This window comes from Mesoplodon mirus (assembly GCF_964341445.2).
Source record: "Mesoplodon mirus genome assembly, chromosome: 8".
NCBI classification, from domain to species: domain Eukaryota; kingdom Metazoa; phylum Chordata; class Mammalia; order Artiodactyla; family Ziphiidae; genus Mesoplodon; species Mesoplodon mirus.
Window position 1 is genome coordinate 86,267,042 of NC_138984.1, and position 27,743 is coordinate 86,294,784.

Here is a 27,743-nt window from a genome sequence, read left to right on the forward strand (position 1 = left end):
GGCATTGAAAAATAAGGATGATCAGTTTTGTACCTATGTTTAAGATGTAATTCATTATACTATACTTGTACACTTTGTTAGATGAGCAAACCCACTGTTTTTACTGAAGCATGTATAAACATTTAAACATAATTTTAAGGGTTCAGTGAATGTGACTATTCCAAAAACACAGACTTTTAATTAAATACATATTTCTTTGGATTGGTTTCTATATAACTAGGAACTTACTTTCTTTTCAGTAAACTATTAAAAGAAGGGCTTGCAGCACAACATAAAATATATTGGTCACTTAATATTGTACATTGAAAAATTATTTTAAAAAGATACTTGGGATTGGGGTCATTTATGGTAAAATTTAACCAGAAGGTGGCAGTGATGATCTTCCTATACTCCCTGCAATGGTAATCAAAAAGTTTTACAAATGTAATAGCATGAAATACGCACGTTCGGCTGTTGGTATATAATGTTAAAAGTGACAAGTTAGGGGAAAGCATTTGCTGTTTGTTTTATATACTATGAAAAATGTGTATTTTTCTATAAGAAGGGATTAAGAATATTTTGGGTGTCTGTATCTTTGTCTGTACACTTCAGTTTTTTCTGAATACTGGGGTAAGGAAGTTACCATTAAGTCTTGCCTTGTTTAAGTTGCATGCATCACTTTATGTTATGCATCATGTCTAGAAGGCATGCTGTTTTATGGCCTGTTTGCATTTTTCACCCAAATTGCTGGAAACTAATGGACTTTTAAAGGAGCCATTCCTTTAGTGATAGTCATTTCTCTAAATTGGCCCTTTTTATTTTTGGTGAGGGGAAAATATCATTTAAGACATCAGTTTCTTTTTGAAAGAAAAAATTGACAAAAATGAACATTTTAAAATAAATCTCAGAAAACCAGACAGTAAATGACTTCTGAAGCAAAATTCAGAGTTTTGATTTGACACTAGTTAGAAATGATCTGGTGATCTTAAAAGCAAAGAATTAGAAAAGGGAGAAGGAATGCTCTCCTTTGAAAATTAGTACCCACATTTGGTGTTGGCCGAGATGAAGATGCATCCTTCCATAATCTTGCTTTTTTTTTAAATATAAAGCCCAAATGCATTTTGCCAGAGAAATTGCATGAATCGTCAGCATGCATTGTTAACTTTGTCTTTCTCCTCTTCTTTCTACTGTTCATTTTCATTCATGTACTTTTGTTTTTTGGTTTGCCATTATTTTTTCTTTTTTGTTAATTACTTCATGTTAAATTACTTTTGAAACGTCATAAGCTGAGCAACCTCTCCGTGTAGTAACAGCGGATACCTGTCTATTTCACTATTTAGTCCCTCCTCCTATGTCTCCATCCTCCAAATCTGTGAGCACTCCAAGCGAAGCTGGAAGCCAAGACTCTGGAGATGGCGCAGTGGGATCTAGGTACAGTAATTTTCTTTCAGTATTTTAATGATAGAATGCATTTAGTGCCCAGATACTGTCAGTGCTGTACAGGGACTCTGAATAGTTATGTTGAGTTAGTCCTAACATTTTGAAATCTAAATGGCACAGAAATTGTTTGTTGTAAATTGGGGGGAAATTTTTTTAAACAATATTTTACTGTCACACTTGATTAACTGAGTACTGACTAGTTAACTGATTTTATGCTGATTATTTTATATTAAAAATAGAAGTGTTAATTCATTAAAATTATTCTTCTGTTTAAGCAAATTTTGTATTGGTTATTATGTGAATGTTTTGGGTACAAATATTGTAAAACCTCTCTACTGTATTATGCTAAATTTCCATTCAGGAATTGAAAATCTAAACAATTCAGTTAAACAGCCTAATTCTTTTCTATTAAGTCACTATTTCTAATTAAGGTAGAAAATAATAATGCGTAAAATATCAAGAATAAGGAATAACTGCTAAGGAAACATTGAGTGTTTACTGGCTTCAATAACAAATTTAAAGAATTTTTAAAAGGAGTGTTTACTGGCTTGAGGGCATTATGCTAAGTGAAGTAAATCAGAAAGGGAAAGACAGATACTGTATGATCTCACTTATTTGTGAAATCTAAAAAACAAAACAAAATAAGCTCATAGATACAGAGAATAGATGGGTTCATTTTTATTTTCATTTCTAAAATTTTTGATGATTGCCAGAGGTGGAGGGAGGGGGTGAGGGGTGGGTGAAATGGGTGAAGGGGGTCAAAAGGTACAAACTTCCAGTTATAAAGTAAATAAGTCATGGAGATATAATGTACAACATGGAGACCGTAGTTAACAATACTGTATTGTATATTTGAAAGTTGCTGAGAGAGCAGGTCTTTAAAAGAAAGAAAAAATCACAAGAAAAAAATTTTGTAACTATGTATGACAGACGTTAACCAGACTTATTGTGGTGATCATTTCACCATATATAAAAATATTAAATCATTATGTTATATACCTGAAACTAATATAATGTTATATGTCAGTTATACCTCAATTAAAAAAAAAGTTTACTGCCAAGTTTTCCTGAACTTGGGTCTTCCTTATCAAACAATATTTCATGTTTGTTTTAGGATGCTGCACACATGTTGGGACTTGATTTTCAAAAGTTCAGTAAGATTTCAGCTTCTTGCCAAAGATCATACTGAGAAAAGTATTATTACTTACTTCTCTTTGTCACACACACAATAATACCAAGTCTTTGTTTAACAGCATCTTACATTTTGACTTCTTACGGCAGCTGAAACGAGATTAAACATAGCTAGTTTAGAATCTTTATTCAGAATCCTTATTTTGGTCTAGGAAGTTAAATGTCCTCCTCAGGAAAACTTCAAGACACCTTTTAATGAGAAATAAACTAGGAAGTTTTATCTTCATTGTGCCCAAGCACCTCTGATTGAAGTTACAAACAAGTAATGAGCATCTAAAAGACAAGGCAAGAAAAAAAGAAGCAAAGGGGCTAGCTGATCCATAAACTCAATACTTTAATCCGTTTCTGAATAATCAGGTTGTCATTAATAATTAGAAGGCACAAAAGGCTCACCAGTCTGAATTTGAGACGTGCTTTCCAAACCTCTTCTGTTTATAGAACTGAAATTGCAAATCTAAGCAATACTGTTGTTGGACATAAATGACATAACTTTGTCATTTAAGAAAAGTCAAAACTTTCTGTTTAAGAATAATATTACCTCATAAAATAATATGTATTACAGATTAAAGAGTAAATTTATTTAGTCTAAATTCATTTTCAAAGGCTAAATTTGTTTCATACTTTCGTTCTTCTGTATTCTTATGCAAATATGTTAGTATTCCTTTGCTAGTAAACAGATGGCATTTTCAAGAGAAGGGTTTTATTTTCCCCTTATACATTACCATAATAAAAACATTGCCCAAGGTAAAAAAAAAGTATTTTAAAAATTTCTTTATTTGATATTATATATTACTTTAATGCAGGTACTCTACTGTGTTAATTCTGAACTCATTGTTCTTGATTTTGAAAAGGAGTAGAAAGATTATTTTAATGCAACATCAGCAAGTTTGCTTTAAAAAATACTGTGTAACATCTGTATGAATTAAAATATGTCCTCCTGAGTTTCATTGGAAAACCTAGAGATTATTAGAGAGACCCACTGGAATATTGTAAATTGGTATAGGAAGTAAATAACTGTTAAGAAAAATACTTATTGTGTTAGAATACGTATTAATTGAATTGCCAATTTAATGTTAAATGCTATAGGTTACCACAGAAAATAATGTTCCTGGTCCTTGCCTTCGGGAAACTTGCATTCTAGTGTTCATTAATTTACATCATTAATTTAAATGCTATTCACTGTATTGAAAAATCCTAAGACTAGTGTGCTAACTTGTGTTTATAGTGTAGATTTGTAATGATAAGATGTAAAACAAGAAAACAGGTATTTAAATATCTTTAGGGGTATTTGTTTTTATTAGAGAATGAGTAGAAAATTAGTTTCTTTTAAGTTTAACAGGAGAGGAAATAAATTCTCTTTTTAAATGAGGTGACTTGATATCTTTTTAGAGAGCACAGACTCATTTTTTTTTTTTTTTTTTTTTTTTTTTTTTTTTTTTGCGGTATGTGGGCCTCTCACCGCTGTGGCCTCTCCCGCTGTGGAGCACAGGCTCCGGACGCGCAGGCTCAACGGCCATGGCCCACAGGCCCAGCCGCTCCGCGGCATGCGGGATCCCCCCGGACCGGGGCACGAACCCGTGTCCCCTGCATCGGCAGGCGGACTCTCAACCACTGCGCCACCAGGGAAGCCCACAGACTCATTTTTAATTGTTAATTTTCAAGAGGGCTGAGTATGTTCACTTCTTAATATATATGTATACACACACAGTAGAAAACTATGAATTCCATTAAATCATCTCCAGATTCCATAATAGATAATTAATATTGTTGATTAATTGGTGCTATTGGCAGTGAAACAATAGCATTTTAAAATATGTGGCTTTTAAAAAGGATGCTGGAGTCTGAGAACGAATAGAATGTACTTCCATTGGGCAGGCATGATGATAAAGAATAAACAGGAAAATGCATGAAGATGTGTGAGATGTATGAACCTATACACTTATATTAGCTGGCCAAGACAGTCTAAGATTACTACACTTAGGGAGTAGGAAAAAATATGTTAGACATTACCAAGTATGATATCAAAACATCTGAATCACTTTCTAAATGCCAAAAATTTCTGTTGGGCCTGGTGGTAATTTATGAATAAATATATGAGGCCATAAAAATGATATTTCTCTAACTTTGCAGATTGGGAAGTTGCATTTCATTAAGATTTTAGTTCACTTTCTCAGTCACTTCCGTTATCGCTAAAATTTAGGTGACAGTTATTCAATTGAGTAATCCATGCCTCTTGTTCCTTTTTTCCATTCTTGATCAGTTTATCTCTTAGGCTTTTGATTATATGTCTCAGGATTATATTGAAATTTTACTTTATATGTCTGCAGATGCCTTTAATAAATATAATCCCATATGTTGTGCCATGTGTTTTCAGTACTGGTTCTATTTTGAGGTAGAGTTTTACTTGATTTTAGACTAAAATGACATCCTCAACAAGGAGCTCTATGTCATTGGTAACAGCTAGAGCTCTTAGAGAATGTAAAGGCTATGTACAGAACATTCCTTGGAGAGCATCTCATAAAACCCCTTCTGGTTTAACAAAGCCTAAGTTTGTTTCTGTTCAATGCTTAGTATAAAGTAAATCTTCACTGTGACCTCTTCCTTCTTTGTGTACACACAATACCATTTAAATCCCAAGATCTTTCTTTATATTTTTAAAATGAAGGATTTCTCTAGTTCAGTTCATCTGATTGCTTTTACTGATAAATTATAGAGGCAAGTATAGAAATCATTTCTTGTATTTAAGTATTATAGCAGTTTTAGTTGTATATTATCATTTGTTATATATGTGAGAAACAAATATATTTGACAAAGATGGTAGCACTGAATGTATTGTGCCTAACTTTTTAATAGGGACTATGAGCATCTTACAGTACTGTACATAATTATCTTATTATCGCTAACCTTACAAGAGTACCAATGTCATAAAGCAGCTTTTATTCTAGTAATAACTAAATTTTCCTTAAATCTTTTGGAAAAGATTCCATGTAAGTTGTTTACCCAATAGGCAAGGCTAAAACATAACCAAATATTTATTTAGGATTGATATTCCCCATAAGTTTAGTTAGTTTAGGTAAATCCTTTGAACATAAAATATTTTTCCTGGGGGAAAAAAATCTACTTTTTCCTAGAGACAGAAATCTTTAGCTGTTTTCTAAAGCAGATGACATGTAAGCCCAAGGCAGTGCTTAACCCATAAATTACATAAGGGTCACATTTTGGAAACTTTAGCTATTTTGTATCCCAGTGGAATAGTCTTCGGTTTTCTTACCGAAAGGCTTATGTGTTGACTCATTTCCTTTACCAATATGACAATTTCCTGCACACATTTAATGCTTTGGGCAAGATTATAATATGTTAACTAACATGTTTTTACTAATGTTTTTTTCATTAGGAAACTTAAAATTTCAACTGTTTTTTTATAGCTTAGCTTGTTATCATCCAAAAATAATGTGTTATTTGGGATGTTGGATGTTTTGGCTGTTCTTAGCCATTACTATGCAATATTAGTTTCCCAAAATCTGAAAATACTGTCTTTTAACTATTCTAGGTTGTATGTTTGCAACTTTAACCATATTATGCTTATTGCATGCACTAGAGCATTGAGTGATACCTGGTGTTTTTTTGTACTAACCAGAACATGTGGGTTTTAACTGTGAACCGTACGTTAGCTATTCGTAGAATGTATTTGCTTGACTAACTTATGGCCTTTTTTGCTAATGCTTCATGGTTGTCCTACAACCGTTTAGGACGCTGCATTGGGATACAGATCCATCAGTTCTTCAGCTTCACTCAGATTCCGATTTGGGGTATTGAATAGATTTATTACCTTCCCTCTTTTATAATTAATTTGATTCTTTGTGAAATTGTCCTAATTTTATTTTGCTTAAATTTCTAATATTCAGGTAATAGTTTGAAGAGTGATATTTTATTGTGACACCTCATTTATCCTCTATCATTTGTGAAAGACATATTTTATGTATCTGATTTTAGAGATACCCTAAGTCTACCCATTTAAATGTCCAAATTACTTTTATTATTTGTATATTTTTGATGTAAGTTTTTCTACAATGTATTACAAACTTCCCATACTTTTTCTAATAAATACGCTATATGTAATTGAACCTTTTCTAGGTTACTCAACATGAATATTAATTTATTTTCCTATATTAAAATTCCCTGATGATTTCTAAGGTTTTGAGAGGAACAGAGCTGTTGGTTTCTACACCGTGGCTCCGATTGCTATTGATTTATTCATTAATTCACTTATTCATTCATTTATTTATTCTAGTCTCCAATGCAAACTATAAATGTTTGCTGCTGCCATTGTGCCTGACTCAGAAAGCTCTTTTCCGTTGATATTTTGCAGCTTCTAAAACATATGACCAACACCTTTAGGAATTATGTCTAAAGTTAAGAGTTAATAAGCCTTGAATTAGGCCATATAAGGAAAGTATATGAGCTTCTTGTACATTAGCTGGTAGGCCTCTTTCTTGGCTGCCCTGAGGCTTCCCCACCCCTCCAGTTGCTTGCTTGTTCTCAGTAAAAGTGGCTTTGGATAACTGAGGTATTACCTCCCTAAATCTATCCCTAAATCTTAGAATATTTTGTTTGTTTGTTCTAGTATTGTGATTTTTACCTATTAAACCCTATATGTACTCAAGTTAGTAACTTGTTCCTAATGTTGGCTTGACTGTTTTTTATCAGATATGTGAGTGACTTACTTTTCATATGGTTTACATCTTAAATATCAGAATATAAAGTTTCTTATTTCAGATTTTGTTCTTAGAATACTAGATTACTTCAAATGTACTTAAATTTTCCCATTTAATTCTTTGATTATGCTTTTTTTTTTTTCTTTAAGGCTAGATATTCCCAAGGTAGATAACGCATTAAAAATTTCTTATGGCCCACATTTGGGACCTTAGAGAAAATTAATTCTTTAAATGTACTAATTTTATTAAACTTTTTTGTACAGGATTTTGAAAAGGATGTTTATATAAGAAAAAAGTTGTTATATTACCAATGATATATATATATATATATGTGTGTGTGTGTGTGTATATATATTTCAGATATCCTCCTTTATATTCTGGAAGTTCCACCACTGTTTTTGCTAGATATTCTTTTAAGACAATTCATCATTGAGAACTCTGGGAGTTTGGAAGCATGCTATATTTGGTTTAGAATTTAGACATCTACTATAATAGCCACAAGTCTCTTCTTCTGTTTGTCAGAAAAGAATGTATTCCCCCCTATTTAAAACAGAAGTGACTTTAGTAATTTCATGATATTCAGAAGATATGTGGCTTTAGTTTAGGTCTAAAATGTTTGCACAATAGTTTGTCCATATGTGAATCAAGGACCATGTTGACCGTGCAGAGATTAGAGATTTAAAGTTTAAATATTTTATTTTAAAATCTAAATTGACTTTATGATTCTCAATTTCTGCAGAATATAAGTAGAAAAAACAGTTTGCAACAGAAACTTCTTTCTCACTCTTAAAGCTGAAGTCTTCTGATGGTGAAGGGAACTAAATGTGGTCTGAGTGAGATCCACATATTTGACTCTTGAAAAAATGTCTAGAATCATATCCCTGCTAAAAACAGTTCTCATAACCACCCTTATTCAGCAGTCTGCTCTGAAATTCCTTTCCTCTTACTCTGTTATTACCCACACATTTCTTCTAAGAAACTAAATTATTTGCCTTTTTAAAGTGAAAAATAAACACCTTGAATGATTCGGAAATATCTTTTGTTTTTGCTACCTTCTAATTCTTTTGTTAAAATAAAGCCAATTGTTCATTTAAAATTTCTTGAATAAAACAGGGAATTAAATTATACTGTTGGATATACAGTGTTTAATTATTACTTTTCTAAAATTACATTATTTGATGTAGTTAAAATGTATCATTTGTAATATTTAAAAACATTTGTGTTCACTTTATTTAGACGAGGACCTATTAAACTTGGAATGGCTAAAATTACGCAAGTTGACTTTCCTCCTCGTGAAATCGTCACATATACAAAGGAAACTCAGACTCCAGTTATGGCTCAACCCAAAGAAGGTGAGTATCTGTCCTTAATATGATTGTCATTAAGCCGCCATATTAAACAAGTGGATTCTTTCCTTTTTTTTTTTTTTTTCTTCCTTTTTTGTTTTTTGGCATATTTCCTTAGGGGAATATTATAAAAGTAATGCTTCGGATTTCTGCATTTATGTATTTGTTCTTTAGAGTTTTAAAACTTTTTCTTTTAAAAGTTAATAGAAATATAAGCTGTATGTATGTTTTTAATTTTGTTGACGTAAATGTAAGTATTTCCATTTTCATATTGTCATTGCTGTGTGCTGCTTTAGAAGCAGAAAAATTTAAGCATGTTCTATTTCTGTGTCATGAACATAATTCTTCCCAAAATGAGAGTATCAATATATCCCATAGTAAATGAAATCATGTAAATTATTCAATATTTTCTGTGGCGTATACTGTATTCTGATATACTGTCATTGTTAATCCATATTAATGAACAAATCTAGACCTAATTCATAAACTTCCTCTTTTATGATCTAAGGGCTCTACTGTGTTGATTATATAGCAGTTTTTAATCTCTGTGAAACAGAGGGAGTATACATAGACATTATATTGAATGTGGAGTCCTTTGATTCTTAAACGAGAAGGAGTTAACCATTTTTACAGTGGGGACTAATTTTTAAATTCTCATCAGATAGCTAATGATTTAAGCATAAAGTTAATATGATAGTTCTTGCTTTTCCAAGGGAAGCTAATAAATTTATGTTAGACATAAAAGAGGTTTACTTAATATCCTTAATACAGATACACAGTTTCTTATCTGAAACCTTTGGAGGTATATATATATATAGGAATTCAGAATTTTTCACATTTCAGAAAATTTTTCACATTGCATAAAGTATATGTACCATATAAAAACACTCCAGCAGCATCTTGGGCATTAATATTTCAGCAGGAAAAGATATGAATATTCAAACTGAGTGAGATAATGATTAAAGATAGCTTTACCTCTGGTCATGTCAGGGTTTACCACCAAATGAGTTATGGATTTTAGAGTTGATGATATTTTGGAATTGTGGGCCTATAATAAATAATCCTTTTAGCAGTCTGTGCATAAAGAACATTTTTTTCTCCTTAGCCAGGAAGATTTTTTCCTGTTTAATTATAGAATATTAAACCTAAGCACTTTATCAAATGTTTAAATTAATTTATCTTTAAAATTTCAGTTAAATTATGACCTTTCTCCATTAAGGAGAAACTAAAGTAATATTCATTGCAGAAAGCCCAGAAAATACAAGTAAGCAAAAGGGGGAAAAATCCTTGAAATCCCTAGCTATTAGCACTGAAAATCTTCAAATTTTCATATTTATGTATACCTCAAAAGAAAATTAGGATTATAACTATTTACAGCCTTTTTTAACTTAATGGTAAATCATCACATGCATTTTTAACAACTTTCCTTTCCCTGCCCACTAAGGATGGACATGAAATAAATATTTTAAACTTTTCCTTTCACTTTCATCTTATTCCCGAAAGGAGTTGACATTATCGTACATACAATTAAACTTGAAAATTTTGAGGAAATCAGGATAACATTTTTAAAAAAATATTTATTTATTTATTTATTTATTTATTTTTGGCTGTGTTGGGTCTTCATTGCTGTGCGAGGGCTTTCTCTAGTTGCGGTGAGCGGGGGCCACTCTTCATCGCTGTGCGCAGGCCTCTCACTGTCGAGGCCTCTCTTGTCGCGGAGCACAGGCTCCAGACACGCAGACTCAGTAGTTGTGGCTCATGGGCCCAGTTGCTCTGCGGCATGTGGGGTCTTCCCAGACCAGATCTCGAACCCGTGTCCTCTGCATTGGCAGGCAGATTCTCAACCACTGCGCCACCAGGGAAGCCCCAGGATAACATTTTTATCCAAGAGTTTTTTTGTTTTACTTGACCATGTGAATGTTCATCTCTATGGATACATTTTTTTCATTCCTGCTGCTCTGTTGTTTGGTAAGATAGCTTTCACAGTTGCAAACTCCTCCTCTTACCAGAAAAAAAAAAAAAAAAAACCCTGATGGTAAACTTGTTTGAGACATAAGCCACTTTAAAAAAAGAAGACAGGAAAGATAAAGTGTTGAACTACCAGTATGGAAAAAACTAATACTGTAGGATTCTATAATTTCCAGAAAATATTATTTTATTAACTAGTATATTCAAGTGTTATAGTGTCTGTCTTTTGGGAGCTACATTGTTAGATATGTTAACTCAGAAAGTGAGTAAAATAGCCAAAATGAGGGTATAGTGACTCATTTAAAAAATAAATTAGGCTTTTTTTCCTTCTAATAATAATTTGGAGATTTAGCTTTACTTTGAGATGCTTTTTGGATTGTTTGAAATGTAAAGCATTCTGAAGCTATTTTGGGTAATGCCTATTATAATATACCTATAATTAGTTTAAGTGAAGACTTCCATTAAAAAATTTTTTTTTCTTTTTTTTTTAATAATTGTAGTAGTGTATCATAGAGAATTTAGAGAAGACAGAAAGGGTAGGAAGTGTCTGTTATACCACTATGTAATAGCCGTTTGTTTCTAGTCTGTTTTCCATGATATATTTTTTTCAAAAATTATATATGTATACATACACACACACAAACATACGTATATACACACATATGGTTTTATATCCTACTTGAAATTTGCATTTTTAATTGCTTATTTTTGACATGCATATAAATTTTAAAGTGTGAATATGTAACAATGTCTTTGAACTAATTTGAATGTATAGCTACATAGTATATGCCTGTCAGTTTTCAAAAAAATTTTTTTCCCATTTTTATTTTGCAAGTAATTGGAAAATATAAAAGATTGTGATTTGTAAAGTAAGCTGATGACCCGGAAGTTCAAGATAAACTATTTTTTTCACTTTGAAATTATTTAGGGAAAGGCTTTTAGCATTATCGTACTTCAGCTTCTTTGCCAAATTTTGCATGAGTATAGGGATTGTTTCTTCTTCATTGCTGTAATGCCTGGTCTGAATAGTGTATGGCATGTAGTGAGTACAAACTCAGTAAATATTTGGTGAAGGAATTAATTGCTTTTACCTACTCAGGAGAGTGATTTACTTACTTGGGATTTTTTTTTTTCATGCCTTTACTCTGGAAGTAACTGCTGGGAAAATAGGTTATTTTCAAGTGTTAATACTACAACATAATTATTGATGAAATTGGTGAAAAGACACTTAGTCTCAGTTCTTGGTTTTAATATGAACATATCATGTTCTAATCATTATTTGCTCTTAGATCCATATATGAAACATACATTCTCCTTTATAGCCTTCTTGAATTCCATGATGACATAGTATGTAGATATAAACATGTGCTGTTATTTTATGTTTTATGTATCCCTCTGAATGCTGTGAACAAAATTGGACCTTTTAGCATGTTTCAAATATATTATCTTAGCTACTTGTAACGGTTCTTCAAACCTCACATTCAAATTGATGACTGAAAATTTTAACAGCAAAGAGTGTCTACTACATATCAGGTATAGTGTAAGGCACTTTACGTTATCTCTAATCCTCTTACCAAAACCTTGAGAGTTAAATATCAGTTCTGTTTACATATGAAGAAGCTGAAGCTGAAAGAGATAGCTTATCAGGGGTCACATAGCTAGTAGCTAAGATTCTAAACCAAGTCTGACTGATTCCAAGGTGTGCTTTCTCTCATGCTGCCACTGAAGCAGCACTTTCATGCTTTTATGATAGTCACCTATGGTAAGAAATTCAATTTATATTATAATCTAGTACAAACATAGATACAGATGTGTACAGCTGCCCCTTGAATTTCACAAGTTCACTTTACACCACATTGGGAGGTGGTGTCCACCAGAGCAGAGAGCTCCTTCCCTGGGAACTACACTCAGCATCTCGGCAGAAAGCTGCCATAGCTTTGAACTGTGTTTCTGAGCATCTGTGCTGTATTTATTTTGTGCATCCGTTAACGAGATGTGTCTAAGGTAATTACTTCTTCACTTTACACCACTTCAGCTTAAGAAAGAAAGGTTTCATAGGATTGCTCTACTTACGAATAGTGGGGGAAACTTGTAACTGATACAAAAGTTTTATGAAATAACACCTTTTCTGCTCTTGCTATATTTCATTTTTTTCAGTGTTGACCATAATACACTAAATTTATTGGCTTAGACCTGTAGTTTGAAAATTACTTCACTAAAAGATAGCATGGCTTAGTTAACTTATTTATTGATAAGTTTGCATCAGGATAATATTTTACAGTGATTGGCTAAGAGTAATGAATAAACAGCTTTGATCTTTTATGGTGTTAAATAGAATTTTTCTTATCCTCACTGATAGAAGGTGAAAGTGGCAAGATGGGTGAACTGAGCCCAGTTTCTTAATGGGTATGTCTGTATTAGCACCACTATCTTTAAAATTTTCCTGTGTGGACTAGACTTAGATGTTAGTTTTATAAAGGTCCACGTTTATTCATTTGCAACCTAACAAGAATTCACGGATTCTGCAAGTTTATTGAGTATATGCTATATACTCGATTATTTTTTTGTTTTTTTTTAGTTTCAGGTTGAGGTATGTAAGTGAAGGAGAATGTGAAATGTACCCCAATACCATGGAGCCATCCTTAGCCTTTGGAACTATTTATAAAAATGAAATCATTTCCTCTCTATGTCATTACAATTATTTTCATGTCAAGGGCTCTTACATTGTTTCTTTTCCTAATTTGTAGAGGTTCTAGAAAGAGGGAAAGAAAAAAAAACCTGAACTTAAGGTTTTATAATGAAAACACTTTGTGCATAACTGTACTTCTGCTTATCCATTGGTTTAATACAGTGCCTCTCAAACTTAGCCTGGTTGGCTCGCATTTAAGAATTATGTAACAAATTCCAAAACTCACCATGAGACAAAATTGCTGAAATCACAGTTTGAGTGTAACAGACAGTAAATTGAACTTGGGTAGGCAGTGTAATTAGTGCAGAAGTAACGTGAGTTACCAAATGAAGATAAAAATTGGTTTTAGGCTTAACTCTTTTTTTCATTTTTTAAAAATGGCTGAATCTATTCTTTTAAAAAGCAATTTTTATTCTGCTTTTTTTCCTTTTTCCCCATTCCAGCCATCTTCTTGCTTTCAAGTTTACTCTGTAAGGTGGTAGTACCATTTCTGAACTGAGGTGCTTTGCTGTCTTAAAGCACCTACTGTGAATGAAATTGACAAGGAACATGTGACCTCAGTCAATTTTGTTCTCGGCAGGTAAAAGAACTTCTCATGGCAGGAGTGTGGTGCCCACAGATACACTCCTGGAAAAGTTACTTTCTTCTCTTTTAAAAGTTTTTAACTCTTTTGAAAATGGCGTTATTTTTTTCTTATTCACCTCGTCAGTATGGATTTTTTTGTTGTTGTAATTTTTAGACAAAGATTTTTAAAGAGGAAGAAATTCCAAAGTTTAATCAGCTTGTTTAAACCTGAGGAAACTGAGACCCCAGGAGGTTCATTGATGACCCTATGGTCACAATATAAGAGAACATCAGACTACAACCAGAACCTGGTTTTTGATTTCCAGTGAAGTGCTATGTTTCTCATATCATTCCACTTTCTTATCTTTGTGGAGTTTTGTAATTATTTTTGGTGTTGATTTAGTAGTCAGATATTTTTCCTCAGGTACGTGTTGATCAGCATTTATAATGTGTAGAAAAATGTTATATGTAAAATAGCTCTTAATTTTTTATTGCATGATCTTAACATCTGGAATCCATACTTCCCAAGTAGACTAAATCTGTGGGCCTTCTGGTTTAATAGTACCCTTGTCTAAAATGGATTTTTTAAAAAAATCCTGGAATAAATAACACATGTAATAAATTAGTTTTAACCCTCAGAGAATCTGTGAGAATATAAAAATAATTGAAAATTGAAGCATTTATTCGTAACCTTGATTGAAAGACTTTAATCAGCATATCTGAAATTGTGGCCTCAGAAAAATGTAATATTTATGAGATCACAGATAACAGGATCTGTGTTAATGATGCCAATACTGCCTAAATAAAATCTGAATTTTACATAAAAAGAGACAATGTAGAGAGACAAATTCTGTGTTAAAGTAAATGTTATGTATAATTAAAGTATTACTCCTTTTTTATTTATCTTCCAAATTAGCATTAGATCTATATTCAAAATATTTCCCAATTAAAATTTTCCCTTGTTGAAGATCTAAATTATTAAGGAAATCCAAGTGACCTTGCATCTGATTCTGGGTGTTTAAAAAAATAAAAGGAATGAATTCCATTGATACATTCATGAAGTTTTGTCCTAATATAAGATTTTCTTAATATTGATTTTAAAGAGTAAAGTATAAGAAGATGAAATTATGGACAAATGGATCGAAATGAAGTGATTCAAAAGGATGTTGATCCAGAAAAGAAAGGATTATTTTGAAAATATTAAAGGAAAATCATTCATATCTAACGTGTACTTTTCAACTTATGATTGAAGCATTTCCCTCTAATCTCATTTTGTTTATGAAGTTATTTATAAGTTGAATTTTTGTAAATTATGTTTTTATATGCAACACATTTCCTGGTTTTTGGAACTCAGTGGCAACTTCCTTTGTATCATGAGAAATCAGACTACTTTGTAAATTAGAAATTCTTCATAAGATATTAAACTATCTTAAAATACAGTACACCAGTATGATGAAACTAGTTAATAAATTTATAGACAACAAATGTATTTCCTAAACAACATTAATGCCCTGATGATGAGATTTATTTTTGACCTCATACTGAGCATTAATTGTGATAAGTGATAGAATAAAGAGTATCAGTGTTTAGTGAGGATTTTCTAGGATCTTTCATATTACCTGTTAAATATGTTGTAATATTTTAAAATAATTCAAAGCGTGCTTTGTGGCTTATTCTTAGATATCTCTTAAATGTCACGTGACATACAGATGAGAAAACTTGCTCTGAAGACTCCTTCCTTCAGCTTAACAAAAGCCACCCATTTCACAGATGATTTAACTTTGATTAACGTACTCCACTGTAACAGATTATTTCAACAACTGGAATTTCATTCTTTGGTGTTATTTCTAGGTGCAGCTTAATTTACAAAACTGCTTTTCTTTCCATCTCACCAAAATACATCACAATTTTGATGTTAACTCAGTAAAAATTCAGTGGTTCATTAAAGCTAGTCTTAGCATTCATTGACAAGAGATTTGTCATTTTAAAAGTAACTGCTACTTTTATGCATTCTTTACTGCTCAGTTTATAACCTTAGATTCCCTGTCAGAGAAAGCATGGAGTTAACCACTTAGCATATTGTGATGAATATTCATCAATAAATTGATGTGACATGGCAGTCCCATTTTTCAGTCTTCCTGCTCTGTTGCAGTCTTTTTTAGTTTTAAATATATTATAGATAATCATGTAATAGGGACTAGCCTAGAAAATCTTTAGAATTGTAATACTATATTTTTGGTCATGTTAATAGTTTTTTAGTAGCTAATTGTATTAGTTTTTAATAAGAGAAGTGTATTTGTTTCAGAGGAACAGTCTCTAATCTGATGTTACTGATGTTAGGCATTTTTTGCCAAATATTTGGTATATATAGATAATCAGCTTTATAACAAAAATACTGTTTTGTACTTTTAAAGAACGGATCATTTTTGTAATGTTCCTGGAATTTTTATTTAGCTTAGTCATTTTTATGAAGCTTGGGTTTAAGTGTCTATCATAATTTTTAAATCAATTTTTAATTCATCTAGAAAGAGAGCTATGTACATTCATTCTAAAATAAAATCCTGAAAACAAGTATTTAAATAGATTATACTCATCATTCAGACACAACTAAAGTAATCTATATGGGCAAGTTAGCATGGCAAATGCCATAAAGTAGGCAGATACAGATGACTGTTTACCATACTTCATCTACATTTTAAATTTTAAAAGGAAAAGAGTGTCTATAAGCACGATCTTTTCTGTTAAGTATATAGATTATGAGGTCACTTAGCACTGAAGTACCGACCATATGCATTATGACAGGAATTTGACACCTGTCATTGGAAATGGTACTTAGAAACCGTATAATGCAACAAAGTTGAGGGAGGGAAATATGATGTGGATAGGAGGCTGTAATTTATAATTCACAGTGCTTAAGAATGACTTGTCCAGGGTAACTCAGATTCCCTATCTTTGATTTCAGGATTTACATACAGTGAACCCTACTAGTCGACAAAATTGATTAAGATAACTGACAGTATTAGCAGAAAATGGAAAAATACATATTTTCAGACTTAATTTTTTTATAGATAATTTATAAATTTATTTATTTACTTACTTTGGCTGCGTTGGGTCTTCGTTGCTGCGTGCGGGCTTCCTCTGGTTGCGGTGAGCGGGGCTACTCTTCGTTGCGGTGCATGGGCTTCTCATTGCGGTGGCTTCTCTTGCTGCGGAGTATGGGCTCTAGGCCCACGGGCTCAGTAGTTGTGGTGCACGGGCTTAGTTGCTCCAGGGCATGTGGGATCTTCCTGGACCAGGGCTCGAATCCGTGTCTCCTGCCTTGGCAGGTGGATTCTTAACCACTGCACCATCAGGGAAGTCCCTAGACTTAATTTTTAATTGAAGTAAATATCCTGTTACTCTAAAAGTCAACTTAAGTACAATTAAATTATTTTACTACATTACACTGGCAGGTGACTTTATGGTAGAATTTCATTGTAATGTTGGAGCAGTACAGTATAGAATTGTTACCAGTTACACTGTTTTCAGATTAATAATCCGTTGTATATGAGAATTCATCTAAAAAGGAGTACTGTCTTTCTGTTTTTCTGTGTGATTATTTTGCCCAAAAAAAAGCTTTCATTTTTTTAAGTAGCACAAAAGCTGTCATTGGCATGCTTTGTAAGGAAGTGTCAGTGTGCAAGAGAGTGGCGATCACTAAGAATTCTTTTACGTGTTCTTTCCCCTTTGCACCACCGCCTCCTCAGCGGGGTCACTGAGATCACTAGCTTTTCTTGAAATGGCCATTTTCACTGGCAGGTGCATTATACCCTGTATTTTCAGATTGTTTTTCCATTCTGAATGTTTGGCAGGTTGATTGCTCTGGCTGCATTGACGGAGAAAGGGCTGACAAATGCGGTTGGGCTGGCTGAAAAGACAGTGATTACTGTTTTCCTTTGTGGCTGATTGAGGCCCTTGAAAGGAAAAATTTTAACCTTCACCATTTGGTTCAAAAGTATGAGCATATATTGAAATCATTCGTGCCATTTATCCTAGTTCTGTAAACTTGTCAGAACGTAAAAATCGCTCAATTTCAAGTAATGTAGGATTGGCACACGTCATTATCATTTTGATTAAGTTGGAGGTTGTATCATTGTGTGCAGTATACAGTGTCATTTAAAGCTTTCTTTCCTACAGGTACAGTTACATTTTTATTGCTTATACTATAGAGTTAGAAAGATTTTCATAGCTCTCCACACCTAACACTATGTGTGTGGTTTGGCAGCTGGTGTGGCCTACAAGCTGCATTTTGTTTGCAGGGTAAAGGCTTATCTGTAGGCCTCCTGGAGTGTGGGTAATTGCACAGGCTCGCCATTGGGGAGAGACAGGATTGGAAGCAGTCAAGCGGAAGAATGTTATGCCATCCCATTGCCACCTTGTAGCAGAAAGACACAATCCCAGCAGTGCCATCTGGTTGTTGCTATCTAGTCAGCTGGCCTGGCTGCTGGGACCATGACTTGGCAGCTGGTTCCCATCCTTGACCATTCTTTTGTGTATGTTGTATGTATGTGTGTTTTAGATAATTTTGAACATAGGTCGGGGAAATGACTATAACTAACAAGTAAAATCCCCTTACTGAATGGACTCATTACTTGAGATGCACTTTGCCGCAGACGCCTGCTGCCATTCCCTCATAGACAAATGACACATCTGTTTAGGCAATAAAAATAAGCATTTGCTTAATAAAAATCCATCTCAGTATGTAGTGAAAGAGAAGGTAGGCAGAGTTGTATGTTCTAGAACATTTTAAAATAAGTAATTTAAAGTTATTTCCTGGTTTGGGGGTATAAGGGGAGATTTAATAATTTTTAAAAGTCTTATAAACATTGTATATTATCTCAATATGTATTTTTATTCAAGTTAAGAAAACATTATGTTAAGTGCTTATTGCCACATCATGTAACGGTAGATAATGAGACTTGCATTTAAAATGACAGAATAGAAAATGTGGTCTCATAGCTATTATCTTTAAAATCTGCCTCTCAAATAGCAACCTGAGAGTTAATGTAAGCCGTCTTTATGCCATATGAAGACCCATTAGACACTGATGGTTTCAGATCACAAGTAAGCAGCCAGCTCTGTAGGCTATTTTAGACATTTGATTTTCTTCATTTTACAGCATTAATGTGTCAGCATGCTACATAAAACTATGTAGGAGTTGCATGTTGTTCTGTCTGGAATGATAAATGCTTGCAAGCTTTTAGAGATTTCCATGAGGGACTCATCCTAGTTGCTTATATATCTTATTTCAGTTTATGTTGCTACAGAATTTGATATGACTATTGCTGAGTTACCACATAGGTATGTATAAAAACCAAGAAGTTCCACTTAATTCTTTTTTTAAAAATTGTATTGATAAAATTTATATTATTTGTACTTGTTCTGTCTTATCAGTAGTTCACTTTTGCTTTTATCTAAAGAGTTGTGATACTTTCTGAAATAATTACCTCAAGAGTTATCAGTTATTTTCATGAAAATAATTTTTGTGTTATTGTTCTGTTTTTTCAGATGAAGAGGAAGAAGATGATGTAGTGACTCCTAAACCACCTATTGAACCTGAGGAAGAGAAAACTTTAAAGAAAGATGAAGAAAGTGATAGTAAAGGTATCTTAAAGAATTCAACTTAAAAAAAAAAAGAATTAAAAAAATTTTGTTGATTCCTGTTAAGACTGCTTTTATTATTTATATATTAAAGTAGAATAAAATGCTCTAAATCAAAGAGGTGAATCTGCTTGGAAAAAAATGAGTGGCATTCATTGACGCAAATTGTGATAGTGAGGTGACATGATCTGAGTGGCATAAATCCGACTTCAGAAAAACGTTTGCCTCACAGCCCCCCCGCACGAGCTGACTGAAGAAGAAAAGCAGCAAATCTTGCACTCTGAGGAATTTTTAAGTTTCTTCGACCATTCTACAAGAATTGTAGAAAGAGCTCTTTCTGAGCAGATTAACATCTTCTTTGACTACAGTGGAAGAGATTTGGAAGACAAAGAAGGGTAATGTTTAATTGCTAAAATTATGGGTTCAGCAATGTTAAATTACTTTAAGATTAAGAGTGGGAAGTTATAACACAGTTGTTGGTTGTTTTTTTTTTTTCGTCTTTTTCTGTAGAGAGATTCAAGCAGGTGCTAAACTGTCATTAAATCGACAATTTTTTGATGAACGTTGGTCAAAGCATCGGGTTGTTAGTTGTTTGGATTGGTCATCTCAGGTAAATTATAACATAACTGGTTGCTATTAACTCATTTTTGAATTCCAGTAAGCAGGTAGTTTTAATTGTGGAAACTTTGTGTAATTAAGTCAATGTATATTATTGAAAATTACAATGGATGATGGTTCTAAGGTTATGGTTGTCTTATGTACTTAGGAAGAAAGGATTGGAAACACTATATTTAAAAATCAAGAGTTTATTTATGCCACAGCCCAGTTTTACTAATTTTAATTGCTCACCAAATTCTTTGGATAGAATTGCAAAACATATTTTAATAAAATATTTTAACATTAAAACATTTAAAATAACTAAACTAATTTAAGGTTTTACTAATGTTCCAGCAAGCATAACTCTAGAGATATATTTCTTGGTGAAGTGTTAGGAATTTGTATTTTCCGAATAATTTAATAATAACAGTTGAGTAACTAGGAATGTAAAACAGTTCTCATTATGCATAGCGTTTTTTTCCCACTTGATTCTTGCGAGCAGTATCCAGAGTTACTTGTGGCTTCCTATAATAACAACGAAGATGCTCCTCACGAGCCTGATGGTGTGGCCCTTGTATGGAATATGAAATACAAAAAAACTACTCCAGAGTATGTGTTTCACTGCCAGGTAAGATGGTCTTTTAGCAGTCCTTCCCAAGTTTAAGAATTCACTAATGAATTTAGACAAGTGCCTTTCTTCTTTTCTTGTCAGCATAATGATTTCATTGGATTGGCATTTACTAAACCAACCACCCCATATTTGCAAACAGATGTTAATGAAAAACTGAAGACTTCTCAGTTCAACATGATCTGCGTTTTCTAGCTTTTCTGACATCTCTTATGTTTAATCACACCTAAAGTCCTTTGCAGTTGTGATTTTCTGTTATTGTGACTGATTGTATAAAAGGAATCTTTTATAAAATGTCTTTTCTACAGGGAGTTTCTCAGGAACTTATTTGCTGAATATACAATTAGATGGTTGGCCCACTGAATTACTTATACATGGCCTGAGGAGTTGGAACTAGATAGTTTTAAGTAGAAACATATGTTTGAAGTAGGAAACAGATGCAGATTTTTAAAGTGGATTTCGTGGGAGGTTAGAATTTGCAAGCCTTTCTGGTTGCATGTTATAATCTTTTAATAATATCATAATTCTGCAAAAACACTTAACTGAATCAAAACTAGCTTATACTCTGTTGTCAGATTACTGTCAGAAGCTAAAGGAGAGCCAGTTATCTTCTGATTTAATGATGTAATCAAATTAAATAATTTTTGCTTAACATTGCTTAAACATTTCTGTAAACAATCATTACATTTGACTTTTAAGCAAAACTATTCTAAAGCTGTATCTTATGTTCTAAAGCAAAATGAAATTTTTAAGTGTATTTATTTACTGGTTTTATAATCTCTGATACTTTACAATAAAGGGGAAAATGTTTTGGATATAGATTTATTTTTATAACTTGTCACGCTTCTTCCATTTGAACCTTAAATATAAAAATCTTGCTTATTTGCAGTCAGCCGTTATGTCTGCTACATTTGCAAAATTTCATCCAAATCTGGTTGTTGGTGGTACATATTCAGGCCAGATTGTGCTGTGGGATAACCGTAGCAATAAAAGAACTCCGGTGCAAAGAACTCCACTGTCAGCTGCAGCACACACAGTAAGCAAAGGGGTTATTTCCATTAGATTTCTGTCTTCTTTCACCATTAAATACTTAGTAGTGTCCATCAGAGTAGTCTCAAAATGTGTTTCCTTTGCTGTGTGAATTTCTCATCATTTAGCAACCAAAACTGAAGGCTTTTTTTTTTCTTTGTATTTTTGGAAATCTATTTTATTAGAAACTCATCTCTCTTCTGAGATAATGTTTTGCTAATCTACGGAATAGCATCGAACTTCACATTAAAAATGCCGTCAAGATATGAGACTGGATATGAAACAGAACACCTGTGATTATACAGTAAAAATTATTTCTTTTTTTTTTTTTTGGTAAAATAATCCCAGAAAACTTTCTTTAATATTGCTTTCTTTAGCATCCTGTATATTGTGTAAATGTTGTTGGAACACAGAACGCTCACAATCTGATTAGTATCTCTACTGATGGAAAAATTTGTTCATGGAGTCTGGACATGCTTTCCCATCCACAGGTAGGTTAAACTTGGAAAGCTCTGAAATTTTGAGGCAAATACTGGTATTTTTTTTTAAGTCTATATAAACCCTAGCTTATGTTTTTCATAAATGTTTTATAATAGTATTATAGTAAAAGTTTATAAATCTAAACATGTATAAATGTAATTTGAGGTATATATACTTCATTTTCAAACCTGCTTCATTTAATCAAACTAAATTTATATAAATAGTATAGTAAAATAATTGTTTATAAACTAAATAAGACTAGAAAATTTTCTTTAAAAAATTAAAAATTATAAGTTTACAAAATAATTTACTCAATTTTTTCTGTGTAGGATAGCATGGAATTGGTTCATAAACAGTCAAAGGCAGTCGCTGTGACATCTATGTCCTTCCCTGTTGGAGATGTCAACAACTTCGTTGTTGGGAGTGAAGAAGGTTCTGTGTACACAGCATGCCGCCATGGCAGGTAAATCTAAACTGGAATTTACAATTATTTAAAATTCTCTCTTGAATAATCGTATTAAAACAAATTGCCTCTTATTCAAGTAGAAATCTGTCCTAGAGCCACTCGTTATTTGTGACAAATTATTTAAATTCAGGTATATAAAATTAAAACTTAAATACTTTTTTAAAATAAAAGGTTATTTTGGATCATGATGTGTTCTGGATTTTGAGGGTTGTGGTGTGTTGTGATTTTTGTACGTGTGGACGTGCTCACAAAAGTTAGTGGTAGGAAGTAGCATTCAGCAGTTACAGATACAAAATGCACATGCCACATACTGACCTTTAAAGTTGTAAATAAGATTTTCAGCTGTTTTTCCATCTTGATTTATTTGGACTTTGAGCCTTAGTTCAGTCCTCCTGATAATCGCACAGTAATGATGTCACATACACGTTTTAAATTGACTAAGTATTTCTCCTGCTGTTCAACCTGTTTTGAAATTGTCTAGCACCTTATCAACTGCTTCCTTTAAAAAAAAAATTGAGTGTTCTGATTTCATCTCAAGTACAGATCACCTTCACTTCAAAGCTTTTGATTTAAAAGTAGCCCAGATTCTCTCTCTTACATGTAGCATTCATTTGTCTCTATTCCACCACCTCAGAACCTCAGATATTGGACTTTTGATTTCTGTTATCAATAGCATGATGTTTATGGTTCCAAAATGTACTTAACCACTTAAGTAGCCTTATCAAATCTGGATAGGTAACACTCAACATAATTATTCTTATGTGTTAGGAGCACAGAGTTAAGTTTGTTGAAATTATGTCAAAGTGTAATAAATAAACCCATGATAACATATATTTATAAGTGGTCTACTTACAAGAGATTTCCCTATTTTCACTCTTATGAAACAGCAAAGCTGGAATCAGTGAGATGTTCGAAGGGCATCAAGGACCAATTACTGGTATTCATTGTCATGCAGCTGTTGGAGCAGTGGACTTCTCACATCTTTTTGTCACTTCATCATTTGACTGGACAGTAAAACTTTGGACAACTAAGGTATCTAAAAACAGATGTCTAGTCAAGTACTCAGGTTTCTGACACAAGGTGGTGCTCTATTACTACATGGGAAAGACAAAAAGCCTCCTAATAGCTTAGAATGATTTACTGATAGATCAAACCTAATAAGTTACACAGAACATGAATGAACAACTAGATGTTGAAGTTTTCTTAAAAGTAGCCTGACAAGTGTGGTAATCCCACACATGACCAAGACCAATCTTCCCACCACTTCAGGCTTTTCAAGCACAGAACCGCTTACCCTGAACTGAGTTGGAGGAAAAGCCGCTGAGGATCTCACATGGCACTCACGTAGCTGCCCTATAGCCCAACACAAAAGCTGTGCATTTGCTCTTTGAAGAGCTTTTAGAAGCTATTCAGAACTGCATTGGCTCACAGAGCTGATGGAAACCGGAGAAAAGATAGATAAAACCTGAGGTACAGTAAGTCTTATACAGTGAGACTATACATCATAAACTGGAATCATTAAGAAAGTATTGTGTAAAGACTTCTATGTACATATATATGGATGCATATACATTTTTGTTTTCTGCAATACATAATTTAAATAGTTTGTCTGGGTTTTAATCAGCTTTGAAAAACCATTTATGTTATAAAGTGCTTCCTGATCCCACAGCAATTCCAGGTAGATGTGACATTGCCCTGCCTCATTGAAAGTCTCACGGCAAATCCAGGTAGGGAACATTTCTTCCTGTGATAGGCCTTGTAGTTTCATTTGACCCCATTTAAAAATTAAAGTGCCTTGACTTTTCTGTCTGGCTTTTCTGCAGTATTACATTGCTGCTGGCAAAGCTGCATACTTGAAATATCAGATTCTATTTAAGTTAAATTTTAAGCTGTGTTTTTTCATGTTTCCGTCTGCCTTATCCTAACTTTATTTGATTCTTCAATTTCTTTGAGAAAACCTAGTGGTCTTAAGAGGTATTCTTCACTATGACTGTGGAACTCATTTATTTATCAAATGCTGGCCTCAGAAATCAGGGATGAACTCACTATTCACTCTTGTCCTTTCTTGATGCTTTCTTAGTGAGTTAGAAAACTTTCTCTTAAAATTGAACATTTTCAGGTTTGGGATTAATTAGCAGGCATAAAAATAGCATTTAAGTCTAATGAAGGAAAACATATTAAATAGTGCTTAACCCAGTGTCTAGCATGATAGGCACTTAATATTCATTCGGTTCCTCCTTTTCCTCTTCATGGAGATCAGACGCTCTGTCTGAATGCATATAGTGTCAATCATCTGTTTTCTTTCCTGGATTGTTCTTGAATTTTTTTTTTTGAATGAGATTTATACAGTGGCAAAAGGTAGAGGTAGAAGATTCTCACAACCACCAGCAAAGAAACGCATAATCCAGCTAGTAAAACCAAAGCAAGATGCAGAATTGGAAAGATGAAGCCAACTCTCTCTCTCTCTCGGCTGTAGGCAGCCACGTAAGTGGCTAGATTTCTGGTTACGCTTTCACCTTGGTAGTCCTTTATAGAGACACAGGAAGTGTTACATCTTTCTTAGATTGTTGGCCAGCTTCCTTTTTCAGTAATTGAAAAGAATCTTTTATCTATTTGTAGATTTATTATTTTTAATATCTCAGGGTTTCAGTTTGCCATCCTTCTTTTATCTTTAAATTTGAGGCTTCCATTCTTACATATATTACCAAATAGGACTGGAAAATGAAGACTTCATCTTGCCTAAGCAAGAACAAAACTTATATTTATGATAGCAGACTGATTGATGCTTGCTTTTATGGTACTACACAGCTGGTTGATTGGTGGTTGATATTTTTTGTTCCTGTATTTTGCTATATTTCAACATAGAACTGCCTACTGAATAAGAATGACAGCCAGGCATATCTCTTTCTTTGCTAACTGAGCTAGGCATTGCTTCCTTATGTGAGCTTCATATAGAAAACTCATTTATTCATTCAACTGTGATACATGGCTCTCCACTTCCCACCCCCGCCATGCATACATACCTCTCCAATGTTAGTGGCCAAAGGATAGGACAACACAGAACAGGGTGTTTTTGTAGAATAGCAAGTACCCTCTAGAACTTTATCAGAAGAATTACCTTTTATTCTGACTTATCTTCACACAAATAGTTCTACTCTGTGAAGGGTGGAGCAGCAACAGTCTGCTGAGCATTTTTTTTATTTGGCCATATTATGGCTCCCAAGGTCATTGTTTTGATCTTGGATTTATACTTCATAGTTAATTGTGTTGCTGGTATTCATTTTTTCCCTGAAAACTTAGTAGAGCCTCTGTGCTCTCCAACACAATGATAATGAATAATGGGCAAGGTTTAAAAATAATCTCTTCTTAAAGACATTGTTCCAGTTCCATTTTAAGCTTTTTACACCAGTATCTTTACCTTCATGAATTTAACAGACTTGAAATGTTTTTCTTTGCCTTTACTTTTTAAGTGTTTTCTAACTCTAAGAATTGAGTCCCCATAAACTGGGAGAACGAATCGTTAGATATTGCTGTGTCTTTGTATCCTTTAAGATCTGTCTCTGCCCCAATAGCAAAACAAGATTCTTTCTTTTTCTCCCTTTCTATAAGTCCTCTAAAAAGTCCCTAGAAATCTCAATTTGTTACCGCCTCAAATTTAGTTTCAAGTAATCTACTTCTGTCGTCTGCTTCTAATTTTTGCAGAGTCAGGAATTTTAATGTAGTGACAGAGTTCTGGATCATCAAATTGTTTACTTTTTTGAAACTCAGTTATTTTTAGTAAAGAAGATGAAGATAGATCGTTTTCCACATTTTGGTGAAGGTTAATTTAAACTGGCCAGGACATTGCTTCTAATATATTTGAAAGACACTGTTAACTTTATAAAACACCAAATTTGAAAATTCACAGCAGAAACACTTTGGCAGTCCTGAAAAATGGTAGCAAGAGTATGTGAGGAGTAGAAGCTTCTTGAAGGTAACCTGAGGATTCCATAAGCACTTGATTAGGGGTCAACCTGATAAATGAGCTTAATATGCCGACCACATTTAACCATACTTGTTACAGATTACTCTCAAAATATAGGAATTATTTGTTTGGAGGGCAAAATGTTTTAATGTATGCACAGTATATTCCAGGCTCAACACTTATTTGAAAAGCTTTAACCTTTTTAACTATTAGAAAATACCATAGTAACTTGTTGGCCAGTGTCCAGCCTATCCTTTGCATAGTCAGAAACTCAATTTTGTCAGTCTGCTAGGTTCGATTAGCTACGGAGTGCTGACTAGAACTCACAGGCTTCTAAGACACTGATGCGTTGGAGAAGGTCAATTTATTAATTTACAATGAGAAACAACTGCCAGAAGGCCTAAATACTCACGCTCGCCTGACCAGCTCATTGTTTCCCTGTAGACAACCCACACGGGAAGCCAAATTATAATCAGAAGGTTGCTTGGTTAGCAAGGAATTGGAACAAAAGGAGTTTTCTGATTTGAATGTTTAGTGGCATCAAGCAAAGACAGCGTGATTCATTCATCGTCACATAGAGATAACCTTGCCGTGGGTGGTAATCCTCAGGATCCATTGACTGAAATGCTGTCTCCTGAGCAGTGCTTGAATTGGGCACTGTCTTCATTTTTCTTGTAAGACTGCTTCTGTATATTTCCATTGCTTTTAATAGACACATTCCTTCTGAAAAAGTTAGTATCTTCCATCAGGTTATATAGGACGGTATTTCTGCCCTTGGAATTGTTTCTTTTTAATGAGAATCTGTTTATTTCTGTCCCGATCCAAGTGAGGACATACTTCCCATTTCTCTGGAGAGCACCTCACTGTTACGTTCATGGATTTACTATAGGGACTCTTTTGGTTATTAGTCTAGAACTCCTCAGTTACCTCCAGAAAAATACAGAATTACTGTATTAGTTTCCTGGGGCTGCTGTAACAAATTGCCACAAACTGGGTAACTTAAAATAACAGAAATTTATTCTCTCACAGGAGGCTAGAAGTTTGAAA

The 27,743-nt window shown here is 33.3% G+C and overlaps 1 protein-coding gene across 2 annotated transcripts in view; it reads left to right on the forward strand.

Annotated features, from left to right (window-relative positions):
• The window catches only part of DYNC1I2 (dynein cytoplasmic 1 intermediate chain 2), a gene marked incomplete at its 5' end in the record, with an annotated part of 51,974 nt that overhangs the window by 13,476 nt on the left and 10,755 nt on the right, over positions 1–27,743 (forward strand). For both annotated transcript variants that reach the window (XM_082630373.1, XM_082630374.1), the window contains 10 exons: positions 1,320–1,410; positions 8,562–8,677; positions 19,440–19,535; positions 19,765–19,927; positions 20,043–20,142; positions 20,632–20,757; positions 21,647–21,793; positions 22,164–22,277; positions 22,596–22,729; positions 23,620–23,764. In XM_082630373.1, coding sequence (XP_082486499.1) covers positions 1,320–1,410; positions 8,562–8,677; positions 19,440–19,535; positions 19,765–19,927; positions 20,043–20,142; positions 20,632–20,757; positions 21,647–21,793; positions 22,164–22,277; positions 22,596–22,729; positions 23,620–23,764 — 1,232 coding nt within the window. The remainder of the gene's footprint in view (positions 1–1,319; positions 1,411–8,561; positions 8,678–19,439; positions 19,536–19,764; positions 19,928–20,042; positions 20,143–20,631; positions 20,758–21,646; positions 21,794–22,163; positions 22,278–22,595; positions 22,730–23,619; positions 23,765–27,743) is intronic.